This window comes from Brienomyrus brachyistius, chromosome 2, assembly GCF_023856365.1.
Source record: "Brienomyrus brachyistius isolate T26 chromosome 2, BBRACH_0.4, whole genome shotgun sequence".
Lineage (NCBI taxonomy): Eukaryota > Metazoa > Chordata > Actinopteri > Osteoglossiformes > Mormyridae > Brienomyrus > Brienomyrus brachyistius.
In genome coordinates, this window is record NC_064534.1 from 40,841,580 (window position 1) to 40,855,626 (window position 14,047).

The window sequence follows — 14,047 nt, forward strand, 5'->3', positions numbered from 1 at the left end:
GGGTAATTCACACCCTTCAATGCCAGCTTAATGTTTAGGTTAGTGGGAATCACAGAGGAATTAGGGATGGAAACTTCTTTGCTGGTGGTAGAAGCGGTCTGGTGAATTTTTAGAGAGAAGAGGCCGTCGATGTTTGAATGTAGAAAATAGTTCTGGCTGCAGCCTGCAGTATGGACTTGTTGGTGTGTGTAGCTCCCAGTGTTCTGACAGCGCGACGTTTTGGGGAAGCATGTGATTCAGCAGCTACCAGTGGGCTTCGTGCGGCGGAGATTTTGTGGCTGTTAGCGGAGTTGATAACAGAGGGTCGTTAAGAGAAGCCTACATGCAGTAGGCAAAGGAGTAATGTTTGCTGGCGGGGGACGTGCGGCGATTAACCTGTGCGGTAGTGAAAAGGAGTTAAAAAGAAGGAAGTGTGCGGATGCGGAAAGAATGGAATAATTGTGGTAGGCTGCCGGCTGAGTAGTTTGGTGAATGTTTGGTGTGGGTCCGGCGCTGCCGATTGGATGGTGGGGCTGCAGTGTGAGTCAGATAAAAAAAAAAAAAAAAACAAGAATAGGATCCAATGGGACTAACTGGCATGTATAGACGCGTGTAATGCAAAAGGGCTGTTTTTGGCAGCATCTCTTGCTTACGGCCATACCACCCTGAACACGCCTGATCTTGGAAGCTAAGCAGGGTAGGGTCTGGTTAGTACTTGGATGGGAGACCACCTGGGAATACCAGGTGCTGTAAGCTTTTCTCACTTTTACTTTATACAGGGGGCGCTCCACTTCACGATTAATTTAAATCTATCACTCCCCTTCCATTTTACTATTTTATATATATATATTTTTTTTCTCTCATTCATAAAGGCAGCTTTTAGAAACCGTTTTACTCTAAATACTTCCTGGTAATTCTTGGTGCTGTAAGCTGTTCGTGCCTTTATTCCACCAGGGCGCGATCTTCTCACAAACTTGAAGACTGTCACTCCCCATTCACGTTTTACAACTTATTGTTAATGATAAAGAGACAGCTTTTTACACACAGTTTTAAACAAAGTACTGATATTATTCCTCTTCAACTGACCGCTTTGTTTTCTATGCAAAAACCACTTCGCCACAGAAGACTCGATATTATTGGCATAGCAAGTTCTGCTCTTCTCCTTTCAAAACTTGCTAAAAGCTGTATTTAAAAGAACAGATTGGCCGGGGTAATTCACACCCTTCAATGCCAGCTTAATGTTTAGGTTAGTGGGAATCACAGAGGAATTAGGGATGGAAACTTCTTTGCTGGTGGTAGAAGCGGTCTGGTGAATTTTTAGAGAGAAGAGGCCGTCGATGTTTGAATGTAGAAAATTGTTCTGGCTGCAGCCTGCAGTATGGACTTCTTGGTGTGTGTAGCTCCCAGTGTTCTGACAGCGCGACGTTTTGGGGAAGCATGTGATTCAGCAGCTACCAGTGGGCTTCGTGCGGCGGAGATTTTGTGGCTGTTAGCGGAGTTGATAACAGAGTGTCGTTAAGAGAAGCCTGCATGCAGTAGGCAAAGGAGTAATGTTTGCCGGCGGGGGACGTGCGGCGATTAACCTGTGCGGTAGTGAAAAGGAGTTAAAAAGAAGGAAGTGTGCGGATGCGGAAAGAATGGAATAATTGTGGTAGGCTGCCGGCTGAGTAGTTTGGTGAATGTTTGGTGTGGGTCCGGCGCTGCCGATTGGATGGTGGGGCTGCAGTGTGAGTCAGATAAAAAAAAAAAAAAAACAGGAGTAGGATCCAATCCTACTAACTAACTTTTATGTATAGACGCGTGTAATGCAAAAGGGCTGTTTTTGGTAGCATCTCTCGCTTACGGCCATACCACCCTGAACACGCCCGATCTCGTCTGATCTCGGAAGCTAAGCAGGGTAGGGTCTGGTTAGTACTTGGATGGGAGACCACCTGGGAATACCAGGTGCTGTAAGCTTTTCTCACTTTTACTTTATACAGGGGGCGCTCCACTTCACGATTAATTTAAATCTATCACTCCCCTTCCATTTTACTATTTTATATATATATACATATTTTTTTTTCTCTCATTCATAAAGGCAGCTTTTACACACGTTTTACTCTAAATACTGCCTGGTAATTCTAGGTGCTGTAAGCTGTTCGTGCCTTTATTCCACCAGGGAGCGATCTTCTCACAAATTTGAAGACTGTCACTCCCCATTCACGTTTTACAACTTATTGTTAATAATAAAGAGACAGCTTTTTACACACCGTTTTAAACAAAGTACTGATATAATTCCTCTTCAACTCACCGCTTTGTTTTCTATGCAAAAACCACTTCGCCACAGAAGACTCGATATTATTGGCATAGCAAGGTCTGCTCTTCTCCTCCTTTCAAAACTTGCTAAAAGCTGTATTTAAAAGAGCAGGTTGGCCGGGGTAATTCACACCCTTCAATGCCAGCTTAATGTTTAGGTTAGTGGGAATCACAGAGGAATTAGGGATGGAAACTTCTTTGCTGGTGGTAGAAGCGGTCTGGTGAATTTTTAGAGAGAAGAGGCCGTCGATGTTTGAATGTAGAAAATTGTTCTGGCTGCAGCCTGCAGTATGGACTTCTTGGTGTGTGTAGCTCCCAGTGTTCTGACAGCGCGACGTTATGGGGAAGCATGTGATTCAGCAGCTACCAGTGGGCTTCGTGCGGCGGAGATTTTGTGGCTGTTAGCGGAGTTGATAACAGAAGGTCATTAAGAGAAGCCTGCATGCGGTAGGCAAAGGAGTAATGTTTGCCGGCGGGGGACGTGCGGCGATTAACCTGTGCGGTAGTGAAAAGGAGTTAAAGAGAAGGAAGTGTGCGGATGCGGAAAGAATGGAATAATTGTGGTAGGCTGCCGGCTGAGTAGTTTGGTGAATGTTTGGTGTGGTTCCGGCACTGCCGATTGGATGGTGGGGCTGCAGTGTGAGTCAGATAAAAAAAAAAAAAAAAACCAGGAGTAGAATCCAATGAGACTAACTGGCATGTATAGACGCGTGTAATGCAAAAGGGCTATTTTTGGTAGCGTCTCTCGCTTACGGCCATACCACCCTGAACGCGCCCGATCTCGTCTGATCTCGGAAGCTAAGCAGGCTAGGGTCTGGTTAGTACTTGGATGGGAGACCACCTGGGAATACCAGGTGCTGTAAGCTTTTCTCACTCTTACTTTATACAGGGGGCGCTCCACTTCACGATTAATTTAAATCTATCACTCCCCTTCCATTTTACTATTTTATATATTTCTTTTTTCTCTCATTCATAAAGGCAGCTTTTACACACCGTTTTACTCTAAATACTGCCTGGTAATTATAGCTGCTGTAAGCTGTTCGTGCCTTTATTCCACCAGGGAGCGATCTTCTCACAAATTTGAAGACTGTCACTCCCCATTCACGTTTTACACTGTTAGCCCGGATTTAGTTTCTACTTAAATATTAAAGCATTATATACTAAAAAGAAAAAGTTTGATGATATCACTTCATAATTTTAAGTATATTCTACTAATTTGTTGGCATAGTCCAATGTGCAAATAATGTGAAGTACAATAAGCTTAAATTGAAAAGTTATTTAACAGACCACACCTCTTCTTCCCAATTGTGATAACTGCCTATTAACAGAGTAATGAGCAGTTGCTCAAGGTATCAGTGTGTGTGTGTTTTCCTTATTTCAACAGTCCATATTGCAGCCTGCTCTTACACAGACATATAATACAAAACAAAAACAGTCTAAAACTGATTTTTTTGTTGCGGTTGTGTGGATTCAAACACCGCTGGCGAGGAACTGGAAGGTGAGTTTAACTCCCTCAGTTGTAAAAACTTCATTTAAACTTTCGTCATTTCGACGGAAATTTTTAGACACTGGCTAATTTACCTGGCTGTGCAATGTATATTTACCTAACTGTGGGGGGGAGGGTTTTGGGGGCAGCGGTGGAAACAATTTTTTAACATTTACCGGTTCGTTGGCTTTTTTTATCCACAACTAATCGATATCTAATGCTAGTGTAACCCAGCCTTAGATTGAGCTACGCATTAATATGTTCATATTATTATTTTTCTTTTTTTGTGAGTATTCCCCTTTCAGAATTGAGGGAGTGTCGTAAACAAGATGCAGCGTTACGGCAGCTGGTTGTCATGGTACTCCTAGTGGGGATTCGCGGGCTTCGCCTTTAGGCTTTCACCTGGCCGGCTGCAACCGTTATTTTTTCCAAGAAGATAGCGGGAACACATGCGCCTGTTTTACGCGGTTTACCACGGCCTATTGTATCTGGTAAGTTCCTTTAAGACAACATAAGCGAATATGTATCTTAAGATGTGTATGTGACTTAAAATGCCCTATATTAAAGCTAATTCGCCGTAAACTAGCAAAATAATAAATGTGATGTCAGTGTTCAGACTTTTCCAGTCTGTTAGGTTTCTTAAGGTAAATGTTGTTAATGTTTGCTCATTTGCAGGGAAAATAAAGAGAAATTCTTAGAGTTAAGTCTAAAGACACCGATTAAATAATGGTTTGGAAGTGCAAGTATTGTCCTTTTAGCTGTGAAAAAAGAGCACAATTATTTAAACATTACAGGCTAAAACACGGAGGTTATACCAGAACCGAGCCTTTTCCTTGTTTACATCAGGAATGTCTGTGCACATTTAAATCATTAAATGCACTAAAAGTTCACCTGTCCCGCATTCACACAAAAACTCCAGATCAGCAACAAAGTACAGATATACCAACTAAGTTTAGCTGTCTGTCGTGTGGATTTACAGAGTCTTGTTCAGAGAGTGACTTTTTCACTCACCTGCATCGTGCACATCTAAAAGTAAATCATAAAGTCAGATGCCCTTATGAAGACTGTAATTTTGAAAGCAGTGTTTACTCCACCTTCAAAGCACACAAGAGTAAAGTACACAAACAACAGATCTCAAAGAGGTTTAAATCAGAAATTGTTGGTGACAATATTATAAGCCATGACAGTAATGCTTCACAAGAGCAGATGTCAGATGATGATATTGAGGACACACAAGAGTTGTCTGAGGTAACTGAATGTGATCTTCACGATTTAGAAAAACAGCTTGAGCACAACTTGGCATCTTTACTACTAAAGATGCACACTGTTTTGCACATACCAGAGAGTGCAGTGCAAGATGTGATAGAGCAGCTCTGTCAAATCAATAAGCTCTCACAACCACTTGTACAACACAGAGTCAGGGGCATATTAAACAAATATTGTGCTGACATGGATGAGACTGTTATTAAAGAGATTATCAGTGCTGTGTCAGAAAGTAACATGATGACACATTGTTCCAAAGATGGACCTTTAGGAACTGCCAAAAAAAGAGCAGCCTATGTGCGTAGAGAGTTTCCACTGGTAAATCCAATTGAATATGTTGTGGAGAAAGGCAAAAAAACTCTTGCATATGTTCCCATTGTTCCTATGCTACAGAAGTTGCTTAACAAAACTGATGTTTTAGACAAAGCTATGTCAGAAAAAGTACATGTCCCTCAGGAATTCAGATCATATACTGATGGGCAATACTTTACTGAAAATCCATTTCTTGCAAAAGATGAGTTCACAATTGCTCTTGTACTTTACATTGATGACTTTGAAGTCGCCAATCCTCTTGGAACATCAAAGCTTAAACACAAGATGTGTGCAGTATACTGGGTTATTGCAAACATACCTTCAAAATATCGGTCAACCCTCAGCTCTATCCAACTTGCTCTACTGTGCAATACCTCCACAGTCAAGGAGTGTGGTTATGCAAAAGTTTTCCAACCTCTGATCTATGATCTAAAATTATTGGAGCAGAATGGCGTTTACCTGGAGCAACTAGGTGCAAGTGTGAAAGGTACAGTCTTGTATGTTGCAGCTGACAATCTTGCTGCCCACTCTCTTGCAGGTTTCCTGGAGAGTTTTACTGTCGACAAGTTCTGCAGATTCTGTTTGGCAAGCAGTAGAGACACTCAACAACAAGAGGTATGTTCTGGTTTCTTTCAACTCCGAGACAAAGAGTCCCATGACAGGCAGGTGCAGGATATCAGAGAGGACCCTGGAATGACTCGAGCTTATGGTGTGAAAGGAGCATGTCCTTTAACTGAGAATCTTGAGCACTTTCATGTGGTCAGTGGGTACCCTCCTGACATCTTGCATGATATTTTGGAAGGTATTGTTCCAGTTGAATTGTCCCTGTGCCTTACAGACCTGATAGGCAAGACTTATTTCACCCTAGATATGCTGAATCAGGCCATCAGGTTTACATTTTAAGTAGTCATTTAGTGACAAAACAGATCGACCTCAGGTTATTGGAAAGGGATTTTCCAGTAAGGGGACCATTGGTGGAAATGGCCATGAGAACTGGTGTCTCATAAGGCTCCTTCCATTTCTCATTGGTCACTGTGTCCCTGAGGGTGACAACACTTGGGAAATTCTCATGCTGCTCAAAGATATTACTGAGCTAGCTGTAGCACCAAAGCATACAGAAGAGACGCTTAACTTTCTGGACTGTAAGATAGCAGAGCACAGGCACTTACTGCAGTCAACATTTCCAGAGTTTCGTTTAAGGCCAAAACATCACTTTGTGGAACATTATCCTCAGCTGGTAAGGAAATTTGGTCCCCTGTCTGAGGTTTGGACAATGCGGTTCGAGGGGAAGCATAAATTCTTTAAGAGGGTAATTCGCACTGCTCAGAACTTTAAAAATGTTGCCACGACACTTGCTACAAAACACCAGAAGGCAGTCAGTTACCATCTCGATTGTAGCTCATTTTTCAGACCATCAGTTGAGATGTCAAAGGTTACTCCAGTTTTGCTTGCCACCTTCCCTCACAGTGTGCAGACAGCAATTGCTCAAAACTTTACAACACCAGAGTCGGTGCTTGAAGCTGCATCTGTCAGTGTAGATGGAATCAAGTATCATCCAGGCATGATACTGTCTTCTGGGTCATGCTCTGGTCTGCCTGCATTCGTCCAGATTCACAAGATTGTTGCAGTTAATGTAGAGATTCTATTTGTCTGTCACAAATTGGCCGCATGGTACAGGGAGCATTTGAGATCTTACCAACTTCATTGTGATAGTGTTACTTCTATGTGTGTGTTGAAGATGTCAGATTTAAATGATGTCCTCCCATTATCAGCATACATGGTACAAGGAGAGCTTATGGTGACACTGAGACGATTTGTAATTTGCTAAACAGCTGTCTGTCTTTTTTTTTTTTTCTTTTAATTTTTCAGATGGCCATGGAACAGAAATTAACAATGCGGGTTATCATCTCCGAGGGTGATATAAGAAAGATGACAATGAACCCTCGACCATACATACTTGAAGATTTGATTAGCTGGCTCAAAGGCACTCTCCAAACAAACTACAATTTTACCTTACAGTACCAAGATCCTGAATTTAACAATGAATTATGCAACCTCACAGACTTGTCTGAGCTCCCAGATAAACCAACGGTCAAAATCATCCCTATCATTGAGCTTGTGCCAGTCCCTGGAGGTTCTGAATTATGTAGTGACACAGGCAGCCAAGCAGACACCGAGATCCTGTCCATCTCTTTGGATAGAAGTTCTCAGTGGCCAGCGGTATTTGAAATTCCAAAATTTCAAGTCGATGTAGATTATAGACTACGCCAAGGTAACCTGCAGTATTTCAGGGATGCAACCTTTCTTAAAGTCACAAAAGAACTAAAGCATGACATACTCGAGAAATTGGCTGAGACCATGTATGCATTTAAAGCATACCCAACAAAGGAAGATTTTGAGACTGTTGCTAAGGCTTTAGTGCAAACACACCCATGCCTTAAAGAAACTGGGTCACACTCTGGCTGGAATGGTTGGAAGAATAGCCTTAAGTTCAAAATGGGTAATTATAGAACCAAAATGCGGCAGCTGGGTCGACTTGATGTTACTGTCAATGGTGGCAAGCGAAGAAGTGACACTACAAATGGCGATCCTGCAAACACACAGATCAAGAAGCCAAAGAAAGGGGAAATAAATTTCCTGCCTGATTTTCCAGAGGGGATGACTGACCAAAACATGGAAGTAGCTCGTGAGGTTCTGGTCAATGAAATGATGAAGACAAAGCCAAGGGAATCCCTGGTTAAGAAAGAGATGGATGTGACGTTTGCTTTTCGCAGAAAGGAGATTGTCAATGAGAAGCCTGCCATCAGCCAGGTGGTGCATCGTTGGCCAGCTCTTTTTACAGAAAATCAGGTTTGTGTTTAGTGTCTACATATCATGTAGTGTTGAGTGTGTCAGATTAAAACAGTGTGAACATTGACTGATGCATTGTTTGCCATGTTTCAGGTTTATTATGAATTTGGCAGAGTGGTAGGGAAAAATCTCAGAGAGAACTTCTTGGATGCACTTGACAATTTGTCTCCAAGCCTCATGGACCTCTTCAAAAAGAAGAAAGGCCTTACTGGTCAGCTTTTGGCTGAACTTTTATACCAGACAAAGGTAAGTTAACATATCTACATCAGTCCTGTTTTCCTATGAAGCTTTTCCTCCTTATCCTTTTTGTTTCTTGTCTAATTTTTCTCTCCCCCTCTTTGCTCTTCTCTATTTCTCCCTCTTCTATTCATTTTCTACACCTTTTTTTACCTCTGCATTTTCTATTCTCATAATTTTATCTCCTATTTCCATTAAATTTTTTCCTAATCTCTTCTTGTAATTTCTTGTAAATTACAGTCAGTATCCTTATAAAGTGTTTTATTCCATGTCCACTATCGTCTAGACAACTGAGCCAACAGACGTCAGATGCCTTTGTCTTCGGGGACTGCCGGTCACCTTGGGTGATGATCCTTCTGCCTTCTTCAAGACCTGCTTTGTAAGCATATTCATTTTTATACATGTTGCAGATGCATGTGAGGGGCCGTGCAAGCACACACACTCACACACACACATACATTCTCCTCTTGCACACATTCTCCTCTCTCTCACACACACACACATTCTGCTCTCTCTCTCACACACACACACACACATTCTCCTCTCACACACACATCCTTCTCCTATCCTCCTCTCCTCTGAGAGGAGAATGTGAGTGTGAGAGGAAAATGTGTGTGAGTGCCAGAATGAATTATGGCTTGCACGGCCCCTCATAAATGCATGTTCTTTGTTTTTATTTTATTTTTAAACCATTAATCCGCACTACTATGTGCTACAGATTTATTCAGTTTTTCAGACTTGGAGTTTTTTTTATTTATTTTTACCATAAAATTGTCTGTATGTTTAATCAGTGGCATGAAATTAACTGAAAAAACTTGGCTGAAAAAAATTGGGTTCAGTTAACATTAAATATTTTGCTGTAATTGTACAGTGAAAAGGAAGCTGAACAAGCCAGGCCTCATATCTTGTATGAACAGAGTGTCTTTTACTAATATATCAGTGTACAGTGTTTATTCTTAGGGTATTTGTATTGTTAACACTTCGAAAATGTTTGTGCTAACTAACACACGATTGTACATTTGTTTCTCTGTAAGGACACAGCTGACAATGACTTGTACAGGCAAACTCCAGTGGGATTGCTTTTCATTGGTGAAGAGAACCTTAAGCTGAACCCATCCAAAGTGGGAATCATCTTGGAAGGGAATGTGGTGATGGATGATCTGGCCAACCTTCCTCAGGCCTTCTATGTCCTTTTTGGACTGATATATGCCCTGCACCTGGACTATCCCAGATACATGAAAAACACTTTTTGCTTTGTTCAGCAGGTGATGTTTAACCTGGGTAAAAGTGAGCTGCCACCAAAAATTCAGACTCTGAAAAACCAACTTGCAGTGTAAAGAGGTGTTGTTACACTATTTCTCCAGATAGGAGAAAGATTGTTTGTTCTTTTAGAAAAGGGACTTATTTGCACTGTTATGCACTTTTTTCTATTTATGTAATTGGACTGGCACTGATATGTCTGGTTTTGATTCAGATTAACAAACCAAAAACTGAGGAAAACAGTTTGCAGTGTTAAGTGGTGTTCTTAATTGTTGCACCTGATACCAGGTGCCTAGTTTTATGTCGTGCTTTTAGAAAAACAATCTGTTGTGTATGTTCACAATAAAGCATTTTACCCCTAACCGGGGTGTTTTCAACAAATGTTTCATCTGATTTCTTGACCTGAATAACTATTTATAATCCACCAGATTAAAAACTGAAATAATAATTTAATGATAATAACTGAATAAGTAAGCTACAACTAGGTATTTGGTACATTATACTTAAGATATTAAGTGTATTAATTGTGCAAAGAAGTTAACTTAGCAAAACATGTCAAGTTAAATCGATTTTGAATTGAGTGTAATGTACTTAACATTTTCAGTGAAATGAACTTAGGTTTTCATTACAAATTACTTATTTTTTTAAGGCAACCGAAGTAAATTCAACTTATCCGGGTTTACAGTGTACAACTTATTGTTAATAATAAAGAGACAGCTTTTTACACACAGTTTTAAACAAAGAGCAGGTTGGCCGGGGTAATTCACACCCTTCAATGCCAGCTTAATGTTTAGGTTAGTGGGAATCACAGAGGAATTAGGGATGGAAACTTCTTTGCTGGTGGTAGAAGCGGTCTGGTGAATTTTTAGAGAGAAGAGGCCGTCGATGTTTGAATGTAGAAAATTGTTCTGGCTGCAGCCTGCAGTATGGACTTCTTGGTGTGTGTAGCTCCCAGTGTTCTGACAGCGCGACGTTATGGGGAAGCATGTGATTCAGCAGCTACCAGTGGGCTTCGTGCGGCGGAGATTTTGTGGCTGTTAGCGGAGTTGATAACAGAAGGTCATTAAGAGAAGCCTGCATGCGGTAGGCAAAGGAGTAATGTTTGCCGGCGGGGGACGTGCGGCGATTAACCTGTGCGGTAGTGAAAAGGAGTTAAAGAGAAGGAAGTGTGCGGATGCGGAAAGAATGGAATAATTGTGGTAGGCTGCCGGCTGAGTAGTTTGGTGAATGTTTGGTGTGGTTCCGGCACTGCCGATTGGATGGTGGGGCTGCAGTGTGAGTCAGATAAAAAAAAAAAAAAAAACAGGAGTAGGATCCAATGAGACTAACTGGCATGTATAGACGCGTGTAATGCAAAAGGGCTATTTTTGGTAGCATCTCTCGCTTACGGCCATACCACCCTGAACGCGCCCGATCTCGTCTGATCTCGGAAGCTAAGCAGGCTAGGGTCTGGTTAGTACTTGGATGGGAGACCACCTGGGAATACCAGGTGCTGTAAGCTTTTCTCACTTTTACTTTATACAGGGGGCGCTCCACTTCACGATTAATTTAAATGTATCACTCCCCTTCCATTTTACTATTTTATATATTTCTTTTTTCTCTCATTCATAAAGGCAGCTTTTACACACCGTTTTACTCTAAATACTGCCTGGTAATTATAGCTGCTGTAAGCTGTTCGTGCCTTTATTCCACCAGGGAGCGATCTTCTCACAAATTTGAAGACTGTCACTCCCCATTCACGTTTTACAACTTATTGTTAATAATAAAGAGACAGCTTTTTACACAAAGTTTTAAACAAAGTACTGATATAATTCCTCTTCAACTCACCGCTTTGTTTTCTATGCAAAAACCACTTCGCCACAGAAGACTCGATATTATTGGCATAGCAAGGTCTGCTCTTCTCCTCCTTTCAAAACTTGCTAAAAGCTGTATTTAAAAGAGCAGGTTGGCCGGGGTAATTCACACCCTTCAATGCCAGCTTAATGTTTAGGTTAGTGGGAATCACAGAGGAATTAGGGATGGAAACTTCTTTGCTGGTGGTAGAAGCGGTCTGGTGAATTTTTAGAGAGAAGAGGCCGTCGATGTTTGAATGTAGAAAATTGTTCTGGCTGCAGCCTGCAGTATGGACTTCTTGGTGTGTGTAGCTCCCAGTGTTCTGACAGCGCGACGTTATGGGGAAGTATGTGATTCAGCAGCTACCAGTGGGCTTCGTGCGGCGGAGATTTTGTGGCTGTTAGCGGAGTTGATAACAGAGGGTCGTTAAGAGAAGCCTGCATGCAGTAGGCAAAGGAGTAATGTTTGACGGCGGGGGACGTGCGGCGATTAACCTGTGCGGTAGTGAAAAGGAGTTAAAGAGAAGGAAGTGTGCGGATGCGGAAAGAATGGAATAATTGTGGTAGGCTGCCGGCTGAGTAGTTTGGTGAATGTTTGGTGTGGTTCCGGCACTGCCGATTGGATGGTGGTGCTGCAGTGTGAGTCAGATAAAAAAAAAAAAAAAAAAAAACAGGAGTAGGATGCAATGGGAATAACTGGCATGTATAGACGCGTGTAATGCAAAAGGGCTGTTTTTGATAGCGTCTCTCTCTTACGGCCATACCTTCCTGAACACGCCCGATCTTGTCTGATCTTGGAAGCTAAGCAAGGTAGGGTCTGGTTAGTACTTGGATGGGAGACCACCTGGGAATACCAGGTGCTGTAAGCTTTTCTCACTTTTACGTTATACAGGGGTGGCTGTTAGCTGAGTTGATAGCAGTGGGCTCCACTTCACGATTAATTTAAATCTAGCACTCCCCTTCCATTTTACTATTTTATATATATATTTTTTTTCTCTCTTTCATAAAGCCAGCTTTCAGAAACCGTTTTACTCTAAATACTTCCTGGTAATTCTAGGTGCTGTAAGCTGTCCGTGCCTTTATTCCACCAGGGCACGATCTTCTCACAAACTTGAAGACTGTCACTCCCCATTCACGTTTTACAACTTATTGTTAATGATAAAGAGACAGCTTTTTACACACAGTTTTAAACAAAGTACTGATATAATTCCTCTTCAACTCACCGCTTTGTTTTCTATGCAAAAACCACTTCGCCACAGAAGACTCGATATTATTGGCATAGCAAGTTCTGCTCTTCTCCTTTCAAAACTTGCTGAAAGCTGTATTTAAAAGAGCAGGTTGGCCATGGTAATTCACACACTTCAATGCCAGCTTATTGTTTAGGTTAGTGGGAATCACAGAGGAATTAGGGATGGAAACTTCTTTGCTGGTGGTAGAAGCGGTCTGGTGAATTTTTAGAGAGAAGAGGCCGTCGATGTTTGAATGTAGATAATTGTTCTGGCTGCAGCCTGAAGTATGGACTTGTTGGTGTGTGTAGCTCCCAGTGTTCTGACAGCGCGACGTTTTGGGGAAGCATGTGATTCAGCAGCTACCAGTGGGCTTCGTGCGGCGGTGATTTTGTGGCTGTTAGCTGAGTTGATAGCAGTGGGTCGTTAAGAGAAGCCTGCATGCGGTAGGCAAATGAGTAATGTTTGCCGGCGGGGGACGTGCGGCGATTAACCTGTGAGGTAGTGAAAAGGACTTAAAGAGAAGGAAGTGTGCGGATGCGGAAAGAATGGAATAATTGTGGTAGGCTGCCGGCTGAGTAGTTTGGTGAATGTTTGGTGTGGGTCCGGCGCTGCCGATTGGATGGTGGGGCTGCAGTGTGAGTCAGATAAAAAAAAAAAAGAACATTAGTAGGATCCAATGGGACCAACTGGCATGTATAGAGGCGTGTAATGCAAAAGGGCTGTTTTTGGTAGCGTCTCTCGCTTACGGCCATACCACCCTGAACGCGTCCGATCTCGTCTGATCTCGGAAGCTAAGCAGTGTAGGGTCTGGTTAGTATTTGGATGGGAGACCTCCTGGGAATACCAGGTGCTGTAAGCTTATCTCACTTTTACTTTATACAGGGGGCGCTCCACTTCACGATTAATTTAAATCTATCACTCCCCTTCCATTTTACTATTTTATATATATATATATTTTTTTTTCTCTCATTCATAAAGGCAGCTTTTAGAAACCGTTTTACTCTAAATACTTCCTGGTAATTCTAGGTGCTGTAAGCTGTTCGTGCCTTTATTCCACCAGGGCGCGATCTTCTCACAAACTTGAAGACTGTCACTCCCCATTCACGTTTTACAACTTATTGTTAATAATAAAGAGACAGCTTTTTACACACAGTTTTAAACAAAGTACTGATATAATTCCTCTTCAACTCACCGCTTTGTTTTCTATGCAAAAACCACTTCGCCACAGAAGACTCGATATTATTGGCATAGCAAGGTCTGCTCTTCTCCTCCTTTCAAAACTTGCTAAAAGCTGTATTTAAAAG

General features: G+C 41.9%; 1 protein-coding gene, 5 non-coding genes and 1 pseudogene across 6 annotated transcripts; all 7 read left to right on the forward strand.

Moving 5' to 3' along the window:
• The first annotated feature begins 626 nt into the window (after nt 1-626).
• Nucleotides 627-735, forward strand: LOC125731811 (5S ribosomal RNA; annotated as a pseudogene).
• Nucleotides 736-1,816: 1,081 nt separating this feature from the next.
• On the forward strand, nt 1,817-1,935 carry LOC125736856 (5S ribosomal RNA). Its single transcript, XR_007396124.1, has one exon. It is a non-coding gene; the product is annotated as a 5S ribosomal RNA (ribosomal RNA).
• Nucleotides 1,936-3,021: 1,086 nt separating this feature from the next.
• On the forward strand, nt 3,022-3,140 carry LOC125733617 (5S ribosomal RNA). Its single transcript, XR_007392956.1, has one exon. It is a non-coding gene; the product is annotated as a 5S ribosomal RNA (ribosomal RNA).
• A 1,024-nt stretch (nt 3,141-4,164) lies between these two features.
• On the forward strand, nt 4,165-10,103 carry LOC125726682 (sterile alpha motif domain-containing protein 3-like). The gene is made up of 6 exons (XM_049003052.1): nt 4,165-4,251; nt 5,874-5,950; nt 7,205-8,185; nt 8,279-8,431; nt 8,709-8,801; nt 9,457-10,103. Exons 3-6 carry the CDS (start codon nt 7,205-7,207, stop codon nt 9,757-9,759), a joined length of 1,530 nt encoding a protein of 509 aa, XP_048859009.1. The 5' UTR covers nt 4,165-4,251; nt 5,874-5,950; the 3' UTR covers nt 9,760-10,103.
• A 961-nt stretch (nt 10,104-11,064) lies between these two features.
• LOC125733618 (5S ribosomal RNA) lies at nt 11,065-11,183 on the forward strand. Its single transcript, XR_007392957.1, has one exon. It is a non-coding gene; the product is annotated as a 5S ribosomal RNA (ribosomal RNA).
• A 1,081-nt stretch (nt 11,184-12,264) lies between these two features.
• Nucleotides 12,265-12,383, forward strand: LOC125731233 (5S ribosomal RNA). The gene has a single exon (XR_007391513.1). It is a non-coding gene; the product is annotated as a 5S ribosomal RNA (ribosomal RNA).
• A 1,100-nt stretch (nt 12,384-13,483) lies between these two features.
• LOC125736185 (5S ribosomal RNA) lies at nt 13,484-13,602 on the forward strand. The gene has a single exon (XR_007395471.1). It is a non-coding gene; the product is annotated as a 5S ribosomal RNA (ribosomal RNA).
• The last annotated feature ends 445 nt before the right edge of the window (nt 13,603-14,047 follow it).

Excerpts from the sequence above, each read along its gene's own strand:
- LOC125726682 (XM_049003052.1), top strand. The coding sequence starts at position 7,205 with ATGGCCATGGAACAGAAATTAACAATGCGGGTTATCATCTCCGAGGGT. Across the intron at positions 8,186-8,278 it reads CTCTTTTTACAGAAAATCAG|GTTTATTATGAATTTGGCAG; the intron begins GTTTGTGTTTAG and ends GCCATGTTTCAG. Across the intron at positions 8,432-8,708 it reads AACTTTTATACCAGACAAAG|ACAACTGAGCCAACAGACGT; the intron begins GTAAGTTAACAT and ends ACTATCGTCTAG.